This window comes from Pyxicephalus adspersus, chromosome 1 (assembly GCF_032062135.1).
Source record: "Pyxicephalus adspersus chromosome 1, UCB_Pads_2.0, whole genome shotgun sequence".
In the NCBI taxonomy this organism is placed as follows: domain Eukaryota; kingdom Metazoa; phylum Chordata; class Amphibia; order Anura; family Pyxicephalidae; genus Pyxicephalus; species Pyxicephalus adspersus.
The window spans coordinates 71243856-71268931 of NC_092858.1; the positions used below are offsets into that span (position 1 = coordinate 71243856).

The 25076-nt window shown below is 35.4% G+C and overlaps 1 protein-coding gene across 1 annotated transcript in view; it reads left to right on the plus strand.

Annotated features, from left to right (window-relative positions):
- The window catches only part of LOC140325296 (opsin-3-like), a 53971-nt gene extending 31462 nt beyond the window's left edge, over positions 1-22509 (plus strand). Inside the window, exons 3-5 of the mRNA XM_072403165.1 lie at positions 19669-19994; positions 21324-21557; positions 22504-22509. Of these exons, the coding sequence (XP_072259266.1) occupies positions 19669-19994; positions 21324-21557; positions 22504-22509 (566 nt within the window). The remainder of the gene's footprint in view (positions 1-19668; positions 19995-21323; positions 21558-22503) is intronic.
- The last annotated feature ends 2567 nt before the right edge of the window (positions 22510-25076 follow it).

A 25076-nucleotide genomic window follows, 5' to 3' on the forward strand; every position in this document is an offset into this window, starting at 1 on the left:
GGTTATGAGATTCTAGCCTTCCCCTGCCCTTACCGTTTACCTACCAGACTGACTAAACTCGTTTTCCACTTTCGAGACATGCATTTTTTTGTTTATCTGTATTTAAAAGTTTGCTAGATTAGTGTTCCCTTTACGGCATAAAATCAGACCTAATGTCAATTTTTGCCTCCTGGTAAATACAAAATGCTCACCAAAATTTCTTTCCAACTTTAATACCCATTGAAATGTTGAGCACCAGAAGAAGGACCCTGTCACTCTCCCATGAGGCCCTATGTGTTATGTGACCATGGATTTGTAAAGTTTACAGGGGATTGTTGTTTGATTGGTGGGTTAGGTTTATAATGTTAAGTAACATTTAGGATTATATTACAATGTTACAGGTTCTATAGGTTTCCCTGAGTTTGTACTAATAACTAATCATAATTATAAAAACAAACTGGCTAAAGGCCTCTGCTTTTATGTTTTGCCTACAGTCTGCAATGTGCAGAAAATGCTAAAATATTTTCCCAGACCATCTGCCTATACATTGCAAGGTTCATCTGCCATATCACTCCAGACAGAAATCAATATAGATTGGTATGCATGTAAAGTACATAATCATACACACCAAAGACTTTCTGTACAAACCTAAGACAATTAAAGCTTATATAATTCCAAACCCATTTTTGCCTCAAAAAAAATTTTTTAAAGGAGAATGTCACATATGGAAATTGAGAGGATTTGTGTAATTGGCTACGACCTTTAGAACTTGACTTTAATACTTATCTTCTCCAAGCTCTCCAAGGCTAGAGAGGGGACACTTTGATCAGTGAAGCTGGGTAATCCAGCAAACCTGGAATGGACTTCCTAAAAGTCATTTGCTATTTGTTAGCAAATATTTTCAATCCTGGACCAAATTTATTCCAGGTTTGCTGGATTACCTAGCTTCACTGATCAAAGTGTATGCTATCCAGCCTTGGAGAGTTTTAATAAATCAGGCCCATTATGGGAATTGTAAATTATGTGTGATTATGTAGGCCTTACTAAAATTTGCCAAATAGAACATAGATAACAGAATTGCCAGACAGGAATAAAAGACTAGCAGAGCGATGGTAGCTTCAGAATGCAGAAATGTAAGCTATGACAGCAAACATGAAACATGACCTACTAATGACTTCCTCACTCATAACCTCATCACATGCACGGATTCAAGACTTCTCTAGAGCTGCCCCAACTCTCTGGAATGGTCTTCCTCGTCCTATTCGGCTTGCTCCTATCTTCTGCTCATTTAAAAGAGCACACAAAACCCATTTTTTCAAACTTGCCTACCCGTCTTCTTCTGTCATTTGAAACCCTCACTACTTCCCACCACTACATCATCCCCTCCTATTGTGTGTAAATTCCCCCACCTACTAGATTGTAAGCTCTTCAGGGCAGGGTCCTCTCCTTAATATTATTATACAGTATTAATATAGCGCCATCCTATTACACAGCACTGTACAAAGTTCATAGTCGTGTCACTAACTGTCCCTCAAAGGAGCTCACAATCTAATGTCCCTACTAAAGTCATATGTGGTTAATGTAGTCTAAGGTCAATTTTAGGGGGAAGCCAATGAAAACATGTAAAGTTGACCAAAAGACCCAAAAGCACAGCCGGCCCCCTAACACAGACATTTATTCTCTACACTCAGCGACATAAATCGTTTGGAGAGGAATTCCCTTAACATAGGACCTTAACATAGGACACCAGGAACATCACCTTTTTTATACACATTATTATATGAAGACATTTTTTTCAGCTAAACATAGAATTTGTAATTTAAATTCTGAGGATTTACACTCCTCTGCTACATTACAAAATGCTTCCTAATGGTTTGGCCTTAAAACTTTATGGTTCACCTTCATTCTAATTGAGCAGGAATGATTATGCTAATTTGTTATGCAATGAACAGTCTGGAAATAATAGGTGATTTAATGAGCTTTATTTATGGACCAAGAACGGTAAATGTGTCACCCGCCTGTGCCACAATATTGACTGGGATTACAAATCATTTTGTATTTAAATCATGTGTATACAACTGTATGCTCTGCATTTAAAGTGTGTTTTTTAAATAAAAGTTGCATTTTGTATTTAAATTAATAAACAGTTGAGCATACCTGTTTTGATCCACCACTATTTGTGTGATCCTGTAGTGGAAGTGGAACTAAACTTAAGAATTAAAAAAGTGTGAGAAGTCAAAGTCATTATTTCAGACGGTACAGGTGATGCCCCTTCTCCAATAAAATAAACATACCTGCCTTTCCGCAATCTTTTTTAATGTATGTGCAACTCAGTGTATGATGCTGGGTAACTTGGTATACTCATGGCTGGCAGGGAAGAACTACCAAGCAGTACCAAGTATAACAATTCTGGGCTGCACACAATTCCCATTAATATTGCTTGTTGGCAGGAACTCTGTGTGGCCACAAAACATTGGAACATCCTCCAGATTTAAAACACAGTTAAGGTGAAACATTGGTGTCCCAGTGACATACTTCTAATATTTGTTTTTAGGATGTCTGTATCTTTTTTATTTTACAAATTCCAAACTAAAGAGTAGCAGATGCATAAAATATATAATTGTGAACATTGCATAGTGCCAAAAAAAAATTATGTCAAAAAGGGAAAAAGGCTGGGGGTATTTCATTGGTGATGAATGGCTGGTTTCTCTTTAATAACAAAGATTACTTGTTTTATGGTTATATAATCTGTTTTTGTTGTGTCTGCAATGTGTCATACTGTGTTTGATCTCATTCAATTACACTTAATCCCCTTTCTTGGAGAGCTTACTCAAGCCCGATAATATTTTCTTTGCTAAAATGTCCATGACGTTTGCACAGCAATGGAAGTGTAACTTGCCTTCAAGCTGGTAGTCTAGCTTGACACAAAGCACTTCAATGTTGCTGGTACACAGCCTGTCTCTTGGATGTGTCATAGTGTAGATATACAAATGGTTTTGTTTTAGACACATAACTGTTTTACTATTTTGAATTGTTTATTTTACAATGTAATAGTTACAATTTGATAAGGACAAACAGTAAAAAATGTAAAAAAACTATTTGATACCTATGTATATTTTAAAATGGAAGGCTTGAACTTGATGCCATTACTTTGTTTGCTATTTGTTTTTTCATCAAGGAAATTCCCCCATTGAGAAGTATATATATATATATATATATATATATATATATATATATATATGCACTAGCTGAGACTGCATGCATTTTTGGGAAAGTTTAGGGGTGTCTGGGCATTCCAACTCACTGTACTGTTAGTTCTCAACTTTGATGTTTAAATTTTCAGTTTAAATGTACCAAAAATATTCCAATGGCAATAAAACAAACCAGGTACAAAGTCTTGCAGTTGTTTTTTTTTAGAAAGAAGACCCTGCAGGAATGCAGGTTCCCAGGACAGAATTTTGTTAAAAAAATTTGTCTATTTTCCAAGTCTTAGCTCAGATACAGAAAGCACCAGTGAATCACACCCCTTATTTCTGCTTTCCACCACTAGTTTAACCAGTAACCATAGCAGTGTGATAGTTGAGCCTGCAGCAAAGATTGATTACAGTGTGCTAGATGATGCTGGATCATATCTAATACAACAAATTACAGTACAGGGTATTCTATTTTTTTTATTTTCACATAAGACTGTCTACAAAATTACTGAGCAAACATGCAATTTAAAGCAAGACATAGGTTATGCAAAATCTGGATACCTGGCAAGCCACAGGAAAATGAAAATCTTTTTAGCAGCAATTTTTAACATGAGCCGTCAGTCCCACAGGTTGAAGGAGATAATGAATTTCACGCTGTTGTATCCTGCAGTTATGATTAATAGCACTTTGTATATGACCCAGATTATGTCTGAATATATTAAATGCAGCCATTACATTACCATGCTTTTAAGAAATCTTCAAAATTGCAAAAACCTGAAATAATATTTGTGATGAACCCATTTGCCTAATAATCATATTTGCAAGATAAGGCTCTCCCATTCCACCAATAGTCATTCTTTTTAAATATATATTTTATTGACCTGGTTGAGGCAATGGACCTAGTTTAATAAAACTCCCCAAGACTGGAGAAGATAGCTACTTATTAAAATAATTGCTGATATTAGAAGATATTAGAAGCTGTGATCTGTTTTTGCACACACTTGGCCTTATTAATCAAAGCTCTCCAAGACTGGAGAAGATAGACTATTGTGAGAGAACCTGGATGATCCACCAAACCTGGAATGGATCTGGCCCAGTATTGAAAACGTTTGCCAAATAAAAGGAAATGATTTTTAAGAAATACATTCTAGGTTTGCTGGATCACCCAGGTTCTCTCATAATAGTCTATCTTCTCCAGTCTTGGAGAGCTTTGATTAATAAGGCCAAATGTGTGCAAAAACACCAGATCACCCAGGTTTACTGATAAAAGTATATCCTCTCCAGCCTTGCAGAGCATGTTTTAGTAATTTTTCAAGTGCTCAAGATTATTTTATTTATTATGTGCAAATTGATGCTGATGCTTTAATGTAACATCTTACAAACCTTTACATTAGCTTGCAAACACCTAAAGTAAAAATGTGAATGTGATTCTTATTAATCATAAGGGGTAGCAACTGATAGCAACTAAGATGGAATAAATGGTTTCCTATGATGTTAGCTACAAAAGTACATTGGAGTAGCCATTAAACATACATGATCATATAGGGTTCCAAAGCTGTGTGAGTAATTGATACCACATTCACCAATGTAGCCTATTCCATAAGGATTGATTGGTTCCATCTGTGAAGGAATCAGAAGATACTCTGTAGTAATTTTAGTAGAATGATTCTAATTCTTAAAAATTGACCCTGTATTTCTACTTTTAGTTTTTTGAACTTTTTCATATGTGTGAACAAGTATTAAATTAGGAATATTGCATTTAAAAAAAAAACAGTAGGGGGAACAACGAAAATGGTTCATGATTTACATTGACTTCTATTTGCCGAGACAAATAAAACAAAATACCTAGCTATATATTACTAAAATTATCTTATTCTTTCCCTTCCAATAAACAGCCTGGATTTTGTGTAAATATGCAACATTTCTAACAATTAAAAGTAAATTCTGCATTACAGAAAGTTTATCCTGGCTTTGTAGGTACAAAAGACAGAGTTTAGCCATGAGGGAATTAAAACATATAACCTTGGCATCTAACACTGTATGGGAAAATGATAAAAGGTAGTAACTAGACTCACCATGTGACATACCAAATCTAAGAATCTAAAGTACCTCAGGGGGAAAGGGAATCATTTTCCATAAAAATACTTGGGGAAATCAACAGCTGTTCAGACACCCAAGAGAATGCGTGGAATTTATAACTAAATGATCTGTACAAACATTGAACTCTAAATTAGGTACAAATAAAATAAATGGAAGGCATTGAGAAATGTAACAGAAAAAGACTGTCTGTAACAGATACACCCTGACTCATAAAATAGTAAACACAAGTCTGCCACTTTGTGCAGGTTCAGTATTTGCAGTCATCAAGCATGTAAACTACTAGGAAGATTCCTTTTTCCCAGTTCTGCTTAATTTATGATCTTTTTTAATGAGCTGTTGTGGAATATGACCAAGGTAATTACAGTGATGTCATTTACCTAGGAAACCTCATATTTTAGGGTGCCTCCTGTTCTCTTAGGCACCGCATAAAGTTTTCCATCTGTGCATCAACTGATGTGTACTCCCAGCTTTGTATTCTGGGCTTGTGCACTACCCAACTCTTCTGGTCATAGAAAAAGTCATAATGGGTTTGGCAGAACTCATTTGTGAATACAGTATCTGGTGCCTTTCATATGTAACAATGCCATGATTGGCAGGAAGACAGCAGACTTAAAAAGGTGGCTACTGCCACATCTGCCACCCATGCACTTTTCCTATGGGTTTTTGTGGGTTATTGGTGCTATGTAAAAAGCAGGGGTGAGGTTAGGGTGTGTTGGGTAACTGGAGGGGAAAGTGTAGTAAGGATGTGAAAGGTGATAGGGGTTAATTGTTTTGGGGTTGTGGGGTTTACAGCCGATTACTGTAAAGTAGGATAAATTATGAAGATTTGAATCTGGGTTAGTGTATGTACCACAGACCACTCTGTTCACCCATGAAACTAGTCAGCAGCAGCAGCCACCCCTATCTTGCCCAGCTTTAAAGTGGAACTAAACCAGCGTTCCATCACAGGGTGCCGCCATCTTCCTTATCTTCTTCCTCCGAGAGATGCCTTTAGCCATCTTGATTGGCTGTGCCAAAGTTAAATAATCCCTGAAACATTCTAAGAAAGCCGAGATTGATAGGTTTCCCTGGCACCCATAGCTGATGCTGTGCATGCGTATTTCAGCTTTGGGCCAGAAACCTGGACTGATCAGGCAGGCAAGACACATTATTGCAGAAGGGGCATTATGTCATGCTTAAGGTGGTGTGAGTCCTTAGAAGCACCAAGGCATAGAGTCTAAGTAACTGCCTGGTCTTAAGTAAGAGTTTCACACTACATGTGGCTTTCTTCTGTGCTCCCCACCAAACTGTCCTGCTGCATCCAGCTCCTGTCTACCCTGTTGACCTCTCAGGCTCAGCACTTGCTCTCTCCCACTGCACTTCCGGGTTTCACATGTCTGTAGGCACACTCTGACACAGCACAGGTAGGAGGGGATCATTAAAAGGACAGAGCCTATTTTAGGCTTAGCAGTAATAGTGGATGTTTCTGTAACTTTGCACCAGCTCATTAGTGTTCAGTACATTTCTTGGCGCACACCTATCCTGTACCTGCTTGTTACCCAATCTTCTGCTGGGAAACTGATTAGGCTTTTGCTTGATGTTCTAATAATAATAATAATTAAAAAAATCATTATCTTTCATTAGGATTTATTTATTTATTACACATAAAGGAGTTCACCACTCAGTAAGAGAACGTAGTTAGTATGTCTCCAATTTGAATAATTTCTTGTAGCTACTGTATATTGGTTTATATGCTCACTCTCACTGAGATTCAGTTATCCATGTTAATATTGTATTTATTGCACATCCTGGCACATACATTTGTATTTCAGATTTATGCATATTTTCACGCTGATTGAATGAATTTTAGATTTTATATTTATTTAAAAAAAGTGTTGTTGCTTTACAGGATGGGTTTTTGCTTTATAAGTATTGGATATATTTACTATACATATCTGAATATGAGATTCAGGTCATACCAGTGTTCATGTAAAGTGTGTAACAAACTCTTGTGGTGAAGTTTATTGTATTTAAGAGTTTGTTACACAACTTACATGAGGACACAGCACCATCGTATGTACCACCACAGTACCGGTGGCCAACAAAAATGCACAAATAAACATTTAAAACAGAACTTTACTTAAAAACTTAAAAATAAAACCAGTCAGATCCTTTATTGCAGAAGTGACAGGCAACATCTCAGCATTGTAGACTAAACTGCACCAGCATTAAAACCATTACGCAGGCAGGTAAGTTTGTTTTTTTGCAGAAGTGACATTGTCTGTCCCTTTCTGCAATAAAGACCTGTCTGATAACTGATTTTCAAAGCAGAACTACTTCCACTTTAAAATGACTAAAAATACCCTGAATCAAATGAACCTTTATAATCAAAATATTTTTCTTTCTTCTTTCTTCAAATTTAAACATATATGACACACATGCACATATTATAACTGTACTGTTTTACTTGCTAAAATTTTGATTTCATGTTTAAGTATTCATAGATACCTTTCTCAGGGGATGATGTGAAGAATGCTTAACATGTCGGAAATTATTACCAGTGTAAATTTAAAAACTAACAATTGATTTAAATATGATTTATCAGAAACAAAGGTGATATTTTATTAGGTGAAGTAGAACACAATACTTTATTTTTTGCAAATGAAGTTTGAGTGAAGAGTTACAACAATATAATTCAGTAATATAGATAATGAATATGCTATATTTGTAATTCATATAGACAACACATTTATAAACTTGTATTTGTAATAACATAAAAAAAAATATATTTTACTGTAAAATACCATCAAAGGATATTCTAAAAAATATCAGTCCGTAGCGCATCACCTTTATTTTATCAGGTTTTGACACTCATTGCACAGCATATAAACCACAATGTATTATATTGCACTTCTATATTAATATTCAGACAAACACTAAGTCTAATGTTTTTTGCTTGCCACACCTTTAAGATGCTGGCAAAGGTAGGACTGGGGAGAGGGGCAGGGCATCCAGGCCTTCAGGCCAGTATTTATGATATTTCATGGACTTATTGGCTAAAAAGATACTTAACCATTCATACATCAGTCAGTGCAGGACCTACAGTTGGTGGCACATAGTGAGTATTATATAGCTACTTGCTGTCTGTTTTGACCAGAGATCCTAGCAGAAGGAAGTCTTCCAGCACTGAATTCCTAACAGCTTTGAGATTTCACATGACAAAGTCCAGAAAAGGCAAATTAAGCTCATGTTGGAAATTGTCCAAAGCTGTGTCGCTCTTGAGGCACAAACATCTTTCACAAAGCCTACTACTTATTGAGGCACCATGACACACATTGAGCCTGATTTATCAAAGCTCTCCAAGTCTAGAGAAAATAGATTATCAAGGGAGAACCTGGGTTCGCCCCATGACAGTCTATCCCCTCCAGTGTTGGAGAGTTTTGATAAATCAGACCCAATACATGCCCATTAACAATGTAATGGTCAGTTTCCCTGCAGGAAAGGTTCCCAGTTCTCTACTAGATTGTTTTGTCGGTTAAGAGTGTCCTCTACTGAATACTATTATTAATAATTTTTCTATAAAAAGATTTCAAATAAAAAATAAGATATAGAATATATTCACACCACAGTTTCAATTTTTTTTTGGCTCTGGTTGAATAGATTACTTATGTCCCTGTGTAACTGAAACTAAAGTTTAATATATACAGATGATTAGAAAATCAACAAATCTATATTTTGCTGTATATCCAATTCAATAAAAGTATACCGTAAGCATAGCTTGTGCTGAAGTATAGCAATGTACTGCTCAGATGGCATATGACCTATTCCGCTAACAGCCACTTTGGTTCTCTTCAGTCTGCCAGTATTTCATTTTTAAACCATAACCAATGTTTTCATTTTGTGAACCCCATGGAGCAATTCATTCCATATTCCATTCAGGTGTAGCGCTGAGTTCTGGAGAAATATCCTGTTTATAATATTTTCTTTTCAATTTGATATTTTTCTGAATCCCACTGAGCTACTATTCCTTTTTCTATTGCACTTGATTCTTTTGTTCTTTGTTTCCTATTATTTAATAACAGACCAGTGACCTTGTATTTCTTAGAGGTCTCTGTACTTATATGACTTATTTAAACCATGTCCTATTCCCCCATTTAGAACACACAGGGCTCATAGCATGTAAAACAAAAATGTGATTAAGTGCTTATACAGAAATACAACAGACTGCTTATGTTAATGTTAAGAGCTTTCCATTAGAAATTGCATTTAATGTGGCCAGGTCTTTATATAGGGGTTTTGTTTTTCTCAGTGTACTTTTGGTGTGAAAGAGAATATATGTTCTACAGCACGTTGTTATGTTGCTACCTCAGTAGAAAAAACAAATATTATAAATGGTTTTCTGTTTCATTTACTATACTCTACTCTACTACTACACTCTAGTTAGTATACTCTATAGTTAGTATACTATACTATAGTTGTAAAGTAAAAAAACTAAAAACATTATTTATTTCAATCTAAATAAGGTATACATTTACAAATATACCATTCTTGTTGATACAAATAGTAGTTGATATAATAATGAACTTGAGGTGTTCACTTATCTAAGTAAATAGGATGAAGCTGAGTTAACCAACTATTCATGTGCTAGCAAAAATTGTTTTTTGTTTTGCTTTGCTTTGCCATGATTAGATATTCAGTGTGAACACTGGTTTGAACATTCAGTTTGCCAAGTGAATATAATCTATACTCCTTTATTATCTTAATCTCATAGTGTGGTTGGGTTGTCTTCCTCCCCAAACTTATACTTCCATATGATACCTATAGTTAAGAAGTGTTCATAGTTCGGCTGTTTCAGTGTTTTTTCATTTGGTGCAAATTTTTATACTGTACCTGACACCATGTTGCCTAATAATATGTTGAGACAAATATATGTCCTAATTGCATTTATCAAAATACTGTACATGTTCTGACTTACATACACATTACACTTAAGAACAAACCTACAGTCCCTATCTCATATGTAACCTGGGGACTACCTGTATCCTAATCTGCTAGAAGGTTTGGGGGTACATTTATGTCATACCTATAGAAAGCCAAATAAAAAAGTTCAGACTGCAGTAAATTATAGCAGGATCAGCGATGGTAAACAATTTGCTGTAGGTCACTACACATTTCTCTTTTCCTTATTATGTAAGCCAATTAAAGGAAAACAAAAGGCAACTAATGGCTTTTTATGTAAAATAAAAATAAAAAAATAAAATTGCTTTTACACTTTACATTATTTTTCTTTACCTTGAAATCATTTTACTTGAATGATCTTCACATACTTTTCAGATTAGTAATGTCTGTGAGGAAGTTGACCCAGTATGTATGAATGATAATGAGATGGATTTGAATTCTAAGAATCTGAGCCATTCTTGGCTAGAACAGAAGAGAGATAGAGCATACATTATTACTGTGGAATTCACAAGGATAATCTTTGTCTTACGGCTGCTGAACACAAAAGACATTCTGAATCTAAAATAAAATTCTGTAATTTCATTCGCTTTATTTTTAATCCCAAGAAAATCCAGTAAAGTCTAATCTCTTTTTGACATCTAAGCAAAACTATTTTTTGTTTTGTGCCATGCTGCTATGATGAAAGCTATACCAGTATTTTGAACATTTTTATTACAAAATAGACATATATCTTTCAAGGCAAGAGTAATGTTTTTTGATGCCACTGAATACATAGAGGGCATCTTTTTTTTGCTTAACTTCATCAGAGACATGGTCAGTCTATTGTCTCCTTCCTAATGAGGTTAAAGTGACCCTAATGCTGATAGAAGAAAAACATACGGATAAAAGAGAACAATACACACCTTTTCTGCTGCCCGCAACACCAAATTTTTCCCCTATGCCAGAAAAACTTCTGACGAAGTCCGCGCTGAAGTTAGCGCAGGAGTGTTGATCTCCTGATTGTATTGTTTAATGGGTTCCGTGTCTGTAATGTTCACAACTAAAACTGAAAGTATTGAGTATGTATTGGTAAAAAGACAGTAGAAGTTCTATACAAATTTACAAAATCTATCTGCTATGACTTTAATGAAAACACAGGACAAAAGTGAAATTTCAAGAACAATATCCTAATCACCAGGTTACGTTCCTTGACAAACCCTGCGTGCCCATTATGATTTTCATGGTGATCACCCTCCTTGATTTGCCTTGACAATGGTGGAAGAGAAGAAAATTTCCAACAAGGCAGTAGCATAGCTTGTGACATTGACAGTAGTGCCACCCTATCCTGACTGGCTGTATTGGGAAAAGGCAGCAGGAACAACAGTTGTTTGCAGAGGCTTGACTATGGTCTTGAAAGGGTTAGGATATTGCCAGGCACTTCAACTAATATTAAAAGTCATTAGGTGACACAGTAAAGAGCACCAATTTTCTATTCTATTCAATAATTTTCTATTCACAGTGTTTTTTTTACCAGTACCTCTTCCACTCCTCTTGTACCTTGGCCCACCTCTAAGTGAAGAGACAATATATATTATCTGCTATTTGACCTAAAGTATCAGACTGAATTTTTCTAGTACACTAATGCCCAACATTGAAGGCTTAATGGCATAAAATATTTTTTCCACGTTTCTTATACAAAATAAAATGGAAATGCAAGCGACACCCCAATGAAAATCGCATTTTAGAAATGAATACACAACATAAAATTATGTGACAAAAATAAAATTGACTCGTTGTTTAATACTGATCATGAAATACAAACTTTATATTTTTTTATAAATAAATATAAACATATGTTTAACATTTCCAAATAAACAAAAAAGATAGCAAGGTTTCCCGTAGGCAAACCAAATTTCTAAGGGATTCTAAGGTCAAACATACATAATTAATTGACAAAAAGATAAAAAAACATATTAAACTTTATTTGCAAATCGTACATTAAAATGTGTAATATACAAAATGTAAAACCAAAAACTTGTTTAAAATAAGACACTCAATAGATCTCCCCATGGAAAACTCTCCTACTGAGGTATTTTAAAAACTTAAACACATTTTGGGGAATCTACGTCCGCTTCAAATCTACAAATAACAATCAATTTTAGTACAATCTATTTTAGTACATTTACTCAAAATATGTATTCATTATTTATATATTTTTCGAGTATAACACTATTATATTCATACATCATTTAACATTTCAAGTACATAGCACAATAATAAAAAAAAATTAACTTACATCAATACTGAGTGTTAGTGGCCGTCTGTGTACTCCTCATATAAAATGTTAAGTTAAGACATGGCAAGGCGCAAGGAGGATTATCGTTTCAGTGTATTAACTTGAGTATTAATCAAAGTTGGAAAAAAGGACAAAATGTATACATTTTTTAAATGAACTGAATAGATTAATTTCCAATACTTGATATCTGCTGCTGTGCTTAATACATTGACCTTAGTTTAGTTCTAATATAATATTTGTTCTGTCCCTTAACTTATTTGGTTGTTCACCTAGTTAATCAAATTAGTTTTAATTCTCTTCCCATTCAAATCAGGTGGTATAATATGAGCTCCCAAAAATATTGTAATTTCTTAAATTTTTTGGGTCCATTTTTGTTACAATATGTTATCTACTTTCAGTGATAAAAGATGTTAGATAGACATACACCATATTTATAACATAAATAACTGATGGATCCCACTCTTATCACATAAGTGATCATTCAACATGAAAGTGTCCCCATAAAATATCATAACCCATATCATTACACCTTGTCCCCCATAATGAGGGTCCCCACACCAATATGACTAACAAAATTCCCAAATTAAATAATTAGTGTGTTCATGATTAAATTGTGCACACCCAGTGTAAAGGATATTCAAATTATGAAAACACTCACCCTCTTGAATCCTTTCAATAAAATGGCATTCTTCTGGAAAAATTCCTGTGGTACTCAGACTGTGTGTTTTAACTTTAAAAAAATACTAAATCGCGTAGAAGAATTTTATATCATGGGGGCATTTATTTATGGGGCATTTACTCTTTCCCTTGAAGAAACAGATTCTGCAAAATGTGTTGAACAATAATTGGGATTAATTTTGTGTAACATCAATATTTTTAAAAAAATGTACTCTTTCTGTTTTTAATGAATTAAAAGATTATGGTTTTGTATTTTTTTTTAAAGAAATCTGAGAAGTGGTAGCCTTGAAATTGTAATATAGATAAATGTGAATTTTACTAGCATTTTAATAAACAGACTTTTTGTTCCTACTGTTTGCTCTTTCATATATAACAGGGATAGTACAAAATTGTAGACAAGACTATAAGCATTTAATATATATATATATATATATATATATATGTACAGTTTTGTTCTTTCCCTAATAGTTGTAGGATTTTACATATCAATGGTGAATCCTCTTTTCTTTGATACACACCTTTGTACATTCTGTGTTGCTAGATCTTAAGATAATAAATCCGACTAATATTCACCAAAACAGTTTGCTAATGAGTAGTGTTTTTAATGAAAAAACTTTGTTACCTATTGATAAGAAAGGTATTAATATCAAGATAATTCATCCTAATTAATTGTGTAATGACAGAATATTTTTTCATGTTAAAAGCATGCGTGCTAAATATTAATACAGATAATTATTACCTGCTACAAAAGTCTCAGAACTCCCCATAGCAGTGCCTTTATCTGAATTTTGCTAAATGAGACATCATTTTTAGACTTTATTTAAGGTTAGTATCTACTTCCTGGAGTGATGTACCGGTTCAGAGATTGCACAGCTGTGTACATTTTGATGCTTGTGTAGTTCTCGGCTGTTTTTACAAACCATCAGCATTACTGCAGCTCCTTACCTTTTGAGTTTCTGCGAATTTAGAGTGTTCTAAGGTGAGTGGACTAGGGGAATTCTTATTCTTGTCTACAGCAGACTGATAGCATCATCTCAGTCTAGAGAGATGACCTATCTAGAATTCAAGAACTGCTTTTTGTAATAAAAGGTACAGCTGTGTGTTGTGACATGTTAGGAGTTTGTTCAGGAGGACTTAAGATGTCCTTAAGAATGTTCATTCTGGACCAATAAACAACATACTACCTCTCCATATGGTTTATTATCCATATTGTACACAGTCTCCCAATCCCCTGAGGAAGCCCATAGGGGTTAAAGGCGTCGGGAATGAGACTGTAAATATCCATTGAACATTTACCAAGTTCACAAGGACTTTTGGTATTGGTCTTCAACAAAATGTAAGAAGTCCAATACCTATATTTATATGCAATACTGACCATCCCCTGTGGGGAAATAAGTGTAATTTTGTATCAAATGTATGCTTTGTATATTGTCTCTTTTGCATATTGTTTAGAATAAAGGATTTTACTTCTTTTTTTAAATATAAGTTTGCCATAAAAAGTCGCTTTTCTTTCCCCTGTTTTTAAGTTCACATAACTAGTTGGCTTGGCAACTACTATAGTAGTAATTTAGGTTTTCTCCTCTGCGATATATCTTCTCTTCTTGTACTACTCATCGGAGGAGCTGGTCGTAAGTGGTGGTGGTGGCGAAACAGGTAAGTTGCTAAACCAGGATTACCTGTTAAATTAATGCAAAATCTACTGCAGCAATAAACAGGGTAACAGTAGTAGAAAGTATTGGGCTACCTACAGAAATGGGATAACAGACATTCAGCCCAGCTGTTTTCAGCTAGTTTGGCCAGCATTTCCAAGTCTGAGGGTAGCTTAAGAGTAGCTAAAATGAGGTAAAAAAATCTTATATATATATGCCTTAATCTTACTTATCCTTCCAGCTCCCTACCTGCCCACTTTCCACTTAGTTTACATTCCAAGTTTGCAGGATTGTGCTGCTTATTTTACTAAGGATGGATGATTTGTGTGTTCAGCAACCTTTAAATCTATAAGAGGCTCCAGGGAACAGATGAGAATGTAAAAAGGTGAAAGCATATATAAGCAAACCTATTTTATTTCCCTAGATATATTAAAAAAGATAAGGTGTGGAAAAGTGCATGTTCATTAAGTGTGAAATGGATGTCAGACTTGCTGTCTGCTGCGTTGACCATGCTGGACTCTTGCTTAGCCTCTTGAAATTTACCTAACACTAGCCAGACAGAGGTCATACTACTGACATTTATATATAAATAGCTTTGATGTGCGGCAAGCAGAACCAATTCAGAATGCTCAGCAAAAGATAAATATGCTGGGTTTCATTTGTTATTATTAAAAAGTCTTTCTGTCTATCAAAATATTTTAAGTGTGTATTGCACTTCTGTGTCTTACCTTATTGGGCCTGATTTATTAAGGCTTTCCAAAGCTGGAGAGGAATCACTTTTATCAGTGAAGCTGGGTGATCCATCAAACCTGGTATGGATCTGGTCCAGGATTGAAAACATTTGCCAATAAATAGCAAATGACTTTTAAGAAATCCATTACAGGTTTGCTGGATCACCTAGCTTAACATATAACAAGAAAATAGAGAAAGAGGCCAAACCTATAGTATGAGCTATATATATATATATATATATATATATATATATATATATATACATTCACACATTGTGCAGGGACACTCTAATGTTTATTGATTATGAATTATTGCATATTTCTGATATGACCTACCATTATCATGTTATTTCGATATACAAATATATATGATATTTAAGATAGCTTTCGTATCTACTTTATTGTACAGACGCTCTGACTCTCCTTGCACATCCCCTGATAAAGCCTTCTGGCGAAACACGTTGGGATTGAGATCTTTTTGAGCTTTGTACATTTCTCTTGCAACATTTAGTCAGACGACTTTCTATTTAGTAAGCGAGGCATATATAGAATTAGGAATATGCCTTTATAGAGGGATGCCTTTATAGCCCTATTTATTTGTGATTGTACTATGTTTGCTCTTCTTACACTGATTTAATGAAGTTTATGTCACTCATTTTCTAATTATTTGAAAAATACACGTTACTCTTTTGACAAAAAGCCCAACATCATGACAGAAAGTTGGTATGGGTTTTATGGACATTGTTCAGACCCCACCTAGTTATTACCTAGCACCTAGAGAAGCAGCTGCTAATTCCACTTTTATGTCCAATTTACATATTGTATTTCACTAAATGTAACTCACAATCTGGTCTTCTGGTATCCACATAGACCAGATACCATAAAAGATGGCCTTTGAAACAGGTGTGGCCTTTGATCAGCAACCAAACAGAGGTGATGTGTGGCCTATCATCATTAGTGGTGGTTGGTTAGTTTTGATTGGAGTCCATGATGACGTTAGTTTTGGCTATTCCAACTTAGGTTCCGAATTTGAGCAATCAAAGCTCAGTTCTAAGTTTTTGAAATAGTACACATATTCTTGTCATTAGTGTGGTGTAGGCTCAGCCAGTCCAGCCAGTGGACATTGATGGATCTCTATGGCCACCGGCTATATTTAGTAAGCCCTATAGCTCTTAGTGACAGGTATAGGATACAGTCCAGCCTATAGCTCAGCCAATGTAGCTGTCAGAATTTGACAGGTGTCACATATGTAAACAATGCAGAACTATGGCTATTTCTTATACAGCTGGATGGAGCTCTTGTAATTGTGCAGTGGGGAGAAAATATCACTGGATGGATCTTTGTGGGATCCCATCTTTAGACATTGCTGGACTCTGGGTATAAATTTCGGTCCAACTTTTTCTGTGATCATCCAGCAACATTAGAGCAAACAAGCATTTTATTCCATGGTGAAAAAAGAGGGAAGATGAGTGGAAGACACGCACTGCGTCCCCCTGATTAGAAAATAAAGTGGTTAAGGACAGCACTGCAATGCTAAAAGATGTCGGGAGCCCATTTTTCACACCCTATATTTACACGTGGGGCAATCACAACAAATTTTCTTGGGCAACAAACATCTAACCTGTGTAAATACCTTAAGGAATGAATTCCTTTTCAGCTCTAGGTATCCCAGTCTAACACAGACCACAGCACATGATTATTTTACATAAAAAGAGGGATATTTCCTATCCTAGTCTGTTCTTCCTGCAATCTTCGTGGATGTTACATATCATTAAACACTGCAGAGTATGTTATTTTTAAAAAGACTGTGTCCAAATAGACTTAAAATGAGATATTCAGCCTCCAACAAAGCACAGTCATAATGACAGTCTCCATATTTAATATAAAACATCCCCATAAGCTAATCTACAGCATGGGCCTGATTTATTAAAACTTTCCAAGACTGGAGAAGATAGATTACACTGGTCAACAAACATTTTCTTGCCAAACAGATTAAAGTCATTTTAGGTTAAGTTTGATGCACTGATTCCAAATATGGTATTGGTTGCTAGATTGGCTCTAGTTTTTTGAAATAATGACCTCAATATTAACCTCATAGAAAACTAATGAAACATGAAAATTAGGCAAAATTAAACTAGATATGCCTACATATACAAAATTAATTTTTTGAAATACTTGTCAATATATTTTATATTCAGTAAATTTACAGAACTAATCACAAAGAAGTCATTTTAAAAACCCAGTTTGTATGATTTTTATGCTGATGTTTAGGACTAGTGTTGGTCGAATAGCTCACTATTCGATTCGACAGCTATTCGGCCGAATATAGCAAACAAATTCGGGTGGTCGAATTTGAATCCCATTAAAGTCAATGGGAGAAATATTCGAGTTTGTTTCAGCACTGTGTAGAGCTTCTACAGCTTCCAAACAGATGTAAAAAGATACATTATAAAAGGATACATGAAAAGATACATTGTAAAGAGATACATTGTAGAAGGATACATAAAAAGATACATTATAAAAAGATACATAACACTATTACATACCCCTGTGCTTTACATGAAGATTAAAGAGCACGGATACAGGAATATCAGGGAGTGTACTGAACACTGGTATGGGAACATCAGCACCATGCGGCACAGGTCGTATTGCTGATTCAAAATCAGGGAACTCCCATTTGTTTTTCCTGATTGAAAAATTTTACATTCACAGCTCAAAAATAACAATCATTAGGGTGATTTTTGGGCTCTGGCCATATCATGGGTACACCAAATTTCACCCTTTTAAGTTTTCCATTTTTCCACTGACGTAGACTTTCTTCACGAGTTTTGCATACCATATGGGGAGCCCAATACTTATATTGGTCCCCAAGTTTAATACCAAAATATGCAAGATATGCTTGTTTCACAAATTCTGTAATGTTTCTTCTCTGTTTTTGCTGAGAATATTCACCACAAATGTAGCAACATACATTAGGGTCATTTAAACAACTTTTTCTTGAAGAACTCATATTTCTGAAACAAAGAAAATGTATGGATAAAAGGAAGGCAATTGAAAGTTTTATGAAAATAATGCTACAATTAATATATAAAATACAAAACATTGGTGTAAATAAAGATTGATAATAAGGTCATGTGTTAGCATTTGTTGTTGGTAGAATTGTCTATTCTGATTCCTGTATCATAAGGCAATTCAATGAAACTGATGTGATTTCTGGATTCAGCAGACCTGTAATACACTAAATATATTGAAAAATCCCTGGCAAGTGAAATTTTTTTTAATGTGTTATCTTAGGTTAACCTGGAAATCCAGCAAGCCTGGAAAGAATTTCTTAAAATCATTTGCTATTATTGTTTTCAATGTAATGTTTTCAATTCTGGACCATAATCCCTCCAGGTTTGCTGCATCACTCAGGTTCACCCCTAATAGTCTATCTTTTCCAGTCCTGGAGAACTTGATGAATCACGTGCTACATCTGAAGAAAGGAAGATTAGTTCCACGTTGACTGCTATTGTTTGCCCATGAACATACACACGGTGGCTCTGGGGTTAGCACTCTTGCATTTGCAGCTCTAGATCTCAGGTTCAAATAACCTCCAGACAGAAACTTTAAGAGACCTCCTGGGCTGTCCCATCATACAGGCTACACACAGCCTGACCACTTGAGCCCCTTTATCTCAGACTCCAGTTTTCCTTAATTCAAAGACATCTGCACCAGGGATATCCTCATTTTCTGGCCTGAAAAAAGGTGCCTGGCCCATCCATTCCATCCAGGACTCTCCAGACCTGGATCCCAAATAAAGAGCTTTAGTTCTGCAGCAACACAATTACTAATGGCCCTGTAATCCCTTTTCCAGGCAAGGGTGAGGTAGATGATGCCAAATACCCTCCATATTTGGCATCACATATTTGATTCTCCCACACTACCTAACATGGGGAAAGTAAGAGGATTTGATGTGTTAATGTAAACATAACAATAAAAGGTAAAACTTTAATTTGTTTTTTTTAATGCTTTTTTTTTGCATTTCTTTGTGTTCCCTTTACACTATAAACAACTAACAAATGGTTAATTGTTATTAAATGCAAAAATGTCCTAAAAAGTTAACATATATTTTTACTTTACAGGTATTGTATCACTCATCTCACTTGCTTTCCTCTCATATGAGCGCTACACTACTCTGACTTTATACAATAAAGGGGGTCCAAAGTTTACAAAAGCACTTCTTGCTGTGGCCAGCACTTGGATTTATTCGCTGATATGGACAGTGCCTCCTCTCCTTGGATGGAGCAGCTATGGAAAGGAAGGTGCAGGCACCAGTTGTTCAGTACGCTGGACGTCTGAATCTGCAGAGTCCATTTCCTATATCATCTGCCTTTTTATCTTCTGCCTTGCCATTCCTGTTCTAGTAATGGTATACTGTTATGGAAGGTTACTTTATGCTGTGAAACAGGTAAATATTTTACAATGATAATAAATGGACTAACTAATGTGATTTTATAATTAAAATGAATCTCTAATGGTTTTTATTCTCCTGGAGATAGCGTTCATCTGCTTTATTAATTATATTGTAACCCTGAGCATAGTTCAGGCTTGTGTACTCAGGTGCTGTTTTGCAGAATTTTGTTGTCTGCTTGAAATGCACATCAAACGTGTACCTCAGATAAAAGTTCAGACCTGCTTTATGTTGAATTTCCTTGAAAACAACAGGTTCGTTTGAGGAGCATTTAGATAGCAGACAGAGCCAGTCCACCACAACCTTTTCTTTTTCAGAGCTGCATTTTGAATTTGAATAAATGTGGGTAAACGGTGCTATGCTTGAATGGAAAAGTCGGCACTAGCTAACTTGAGAGATCTGTTAAGAATCTGAACTTTATTGAATAAGAAGTCTTTGGAGTCAACCTTTAAGCCTGAATTTGATATTGTGTGACTATGTAAGGATGTCCAAGAGATATTATAATATTGGGTTGAATTACTAAGTGAGTGAAGTTCATGAATAAAATTTACCCCATGAGAGCTACAGTCTTCTATTCCCTGTAGCTCTGCTCCCCTCTCCCCCGACTAATCATTACATTAGACCAGGATGTAAGGATGACTGACTTAGACAAAGACTTGAATGCTTCTGATGGGTTAAAATTTGAATTTTGTACCCCACTTTACCAACATAAAAAGCAGTAGTTCTTCTTGAAAAGGAACCTAATTCACCTGCCCCCATTCCTTTGAGGGCACTAACTTTATGGTCCATTTCTGGGTCCAGGATCCTGGCCGTCCTAATTGACCAGGCCAAAATAAAGTGTGCAGGAGTTCATTTATTCCTGGCACACAGGTATGCTGGGATTGTACTAAAAATCCTAAAAAGGGCAGTAAAGAATCCACCTGCTTGATATTATTTTATTTTTAGGTTTAGTACCTTTTTGTTTTTCCCTTCATATACATATTGATATAAACAAAATTATTTCAGTTCAGTTTATTCCTACAATCTTATCTGTCACTTCTGATATGTTCTTTTAAGGTTTCATTTGTTTTAAAAGGATGCCATCTAGAGGAAAAACAACCTTCATTCTAGCAAAATTTACCCTCTTGGGTGATATTACAGATGTTTTGGTTATTACTACTAATTCTATAAAAATAATAATAATAAAAAAAAACTATCCAATAACAACAACAAAAATTATTACTTTTTTACCTTCAAACCTGTTTAACATTTGTTTTTCCTAGTTGATATTTCTTTCCTGAGAATAAATTCCCTCTAAAATTTTATATGTTGCATTTTTTAAATTAGGTTGGAAAAATCAGAAAGTCTACAGCCCGAAAGAGAGAGTACCATGTCCTGTTCATGGTGCTTACCACAGTTGTATGCTACCTAATTTGCTGGATGCCTTATGGTGTGGTCGCCTTGCTTGCTACCTTCGGAAGGCCTGGAGTGGTGACACCGGTTGCCAGTGTGATACCTTCAATTCTAGCCAAAAGCAGTACTGTAATTAACCCACTGATCTACATTTTTATGAATAAGCAGGTAAGCCAGATAAAGTAAATACAACATTTTATCTTTTTGGAATTGGATTAAAAATGAATAAAACTCATCAATCAAAAGCTTGTACAGGCCAGCCAAGAAAATCTAGTGTACTTCTAGTCAAAACATTTTATTTTAATGTTAATAACTGTAGGGAAATGTAGGTTTTATTGTTATCTCTGTCCATGCTGGGAGGATAACCCTCTCTTTGTCAGGGTTACCTACATAGAAAGTGATGTAAAACTCAAACTTTACCAGCTGTCACCAGAACCAGAGATGAAGGGCAATCCATTGGGGAATGTGTTCTGGAGACAACTGTCTAACAACAGATTTTGCTTAATTTTAGTTTGATTACAATTACTTGTGTCTGTGGGAGAGGAAGCAAGGAGAAATCTCCCTAGAGGGACATAAACATCAATGTGTAGGTAAAAGGCAAAATGTTTTAGCGAGAGATACACTCTAACATGATTACATTTTGCTGATTTAATAGGCCCATGTGTTCCTTTTTTTACGTGACTGTTGTGCAGAATTCAGTGATTTATCACTTTTACATAAAACCCTGCACTGCTCTGTCTTTGCTAATGGAGTTATACACTGTATCTGCAGGCTGCACATCTTTTGTTCCCTGTCTTCTCCACTGTTATGATTAGATGGCAAAGAAGGCAGAGAAAAGAAGATATGAGTACAGCATTCTGCATACTTGACAGTCACCGATGATGCCAAAGGCTGAGCAGCATAGGAGCTATCAGCAGATGAAGGTGTGATACTGCCAGCCTTATAAAGAAGTCATAGGGAACCCTCCACCCTTATCACAAGTGGCCAGGTAGCCATGTGCTGGGCCTGAGTTGAGGTGCCAGACATACAGGGCAACAATTAACCTATGACTGGCCCTGTATTTATAATGGATGCTTTGACATTCTAGACTCAAATTGACACATTCTTGTTACAGGCCTGAGACACAAAGGCTGTAAAGCCAGAATTTTAAAAAGTAAAGTGTGTGGTCTTAAGAAAACAGCGATGCTCTTACCACCATAACAAGTTACTCTTGTTCAGTTTTAATATTTTATTAATATTGCTTTCTGGTTTTGGTAACTGTCTATTCACAAACTGCCACTAGGTGGCAGAGCAGCCTAAGAATTCTGCTTTATTAAATTACAGCAAAAATCCTTTAGCTGACAATATAAGCTTTAGATAAAAAGATTTGCCAACTTTCACTGCGTTCAAAACACCTTTTGTTAAATGCAATGCGTGTTTGTGAGTGCTATAATACATATATGTTGCATCTAAATATTTTGGTTACTGCAGGTCTTTACATTGCATAATTGCTAGTAAACGCAACAAAGATTAAAGATTTACAAATAATGTAAAACAGAATGCTAAAACATTTCTGATTTTGTTCTGATGATAGCTAAAATTGCATCACCAGCACAGTTATTAAACTGCTTTCCAAGGGGCTACTTTAATTTTTCGATCCAATCAGTCCAAGTTTCGTCAAACAATATCCTGCAGCCACTTTACCCATTACAATGTCTGAACATTTAAAAGTACCTTAGTAACAACCTTCTTTTCAAGGACATACCTGTAATTAAACTTCAAGCTCTGGCAGACTTCAGATAAACACTGTAAGCCAATGACATGAGTAGGAAATTAGATTTTGGACATGTTCTGTATGCTGCATTGAATGCCCCCAGCTGCTATGTTTACAGCAAAGCATTCTTCAATGACACCTAAAAGGAGAAAAACCTTATCTTTTCAGATCAAAATATCTATTCCCCTTGATATATTCTGCCAAACTGAGCAGAATACTAAAAAACATCACTGTTCTGCAATACAGGACATCTGTTTGCTTAGACACAAAGACGTGGTACATTCAGGTACAGTTTAATGGAGAGGTTGGAAGACATTGGGCCTTAATTATTAAAGTTCTCCAAGGCTGGGAGGATACACTTTCATTAGTGAAGCTGGGTGATCCAGCAAACCTGAAACAGATATAGATGAGTTGTCTGTGTTATGCTTTCAGTAGTGATATCTATCTATCATGAACAATGCACTTCTCTACAGCAGCCATGTTAAGCTGTATGGCAGTGTTCATATAAGTGAGGGGTCCTAAGACACTTTTTTCAAGTAGAAGTTTATGCAATAGAATGAAAAAATACAGTTTGCTTTGGAAGCACTTTTATAGAGCACACTGACAATGTTTTGGTAATTTTCTCGTACTATATCTATTTATTTGAAGCACCTATTTTAGTGATGGGTCACATTACGCTGATATTGAAAGCCCTAAAAGATACTACCAGTATGAAATTTTGGAAATGGCACACACAAGTGCCATATCTTGCCGGCTGAGAGCATAGATTACGCAGAGCGTCTGGAACAATGTAAGGTTTTATTTCACTGTGAAACTTGTTCATCTATGTTGTGCTGAGAAGGAAGAAGTGGCCTCTCATATTACCCAATATTGAAGATATGGATGGCAGACACATGATACAGTGATTAGGTAAATGCAGGCTTGTTGGTTAGTTTTAAAGCTAAGGTTAAGTTTAGGGTTATGGATAAAAGAAACATTTTCTTTAAAGTAAACTTTACATTAATAAAGCAAAGTTCAGTCCCTAACCAAAAATAATACCAAAAGTTTTAAAAAGGCTGCCAGAAAAAAAGTTGTGTCCTCATTTTGGATCTGCTGGTTAGATCATTATGCTTCCAATAAGTTATATAGAGCTTATTACGTCTCCCTTCCATGATATCAGGGGGCTCAAAATTTCGTAAAATGTTAATGTGAATGCGGTAAGGTTGAAGTGTATCTAACTTCCCAAACTGGTAATATATTCTTTAGGTTTATTGGCTGCAATATTTATCTTTTTTTATGCTTTAGTTCCTTTAAACATAAAAAAGCACACTGACATGGTGCAGTAGTATAAAGTAAGTGTAATAAAATGTAATATTAGAAGTTGAAATAACAATAAAATCTTGAACTCAAAAAACAATTAATGACTGGCATATAACAAGTACAGGGAAACAGCTTGAGAGCCAGAAACTGCCAAGCCTAGCCATGAGCCTGCTGTATTGGCACAGTATGTGAGGAGTAAAAGTCTTGTAATGGAGGATAATGGTGAGATTATCCTCCATTACATGACTCTGTTACGCCTCACATACAGTGCCAATTTACTATTTCTGAAGGACTTTGAAATCTGCAGAAATCCTTTGCTAAATGTATGGAAACTGTTGGATAGCGTTTCTTATGCGAGGCTGCAAATCCTATCTAGGGTGACGAATTTGTTATTGTTACAGTCATGAAAAAAACAAATGTACACCTTTCAGTTTTTGTATTAGGACATAATAAAAGGCAGCTGGTCCAGAGAAGGTTCTAATATCAGGTGTAAAACACACAACAGATTACTGTGTCAAAATTTATTTAACAAAAATGCATCTGTTATGGAGAGAAATCCATGTTTCCCGAGCGGTAATCCCGAGTGTGGCTCGGACTTAAATGTTTTTACAAAAAGTAGTAACCCCAAGCCACAC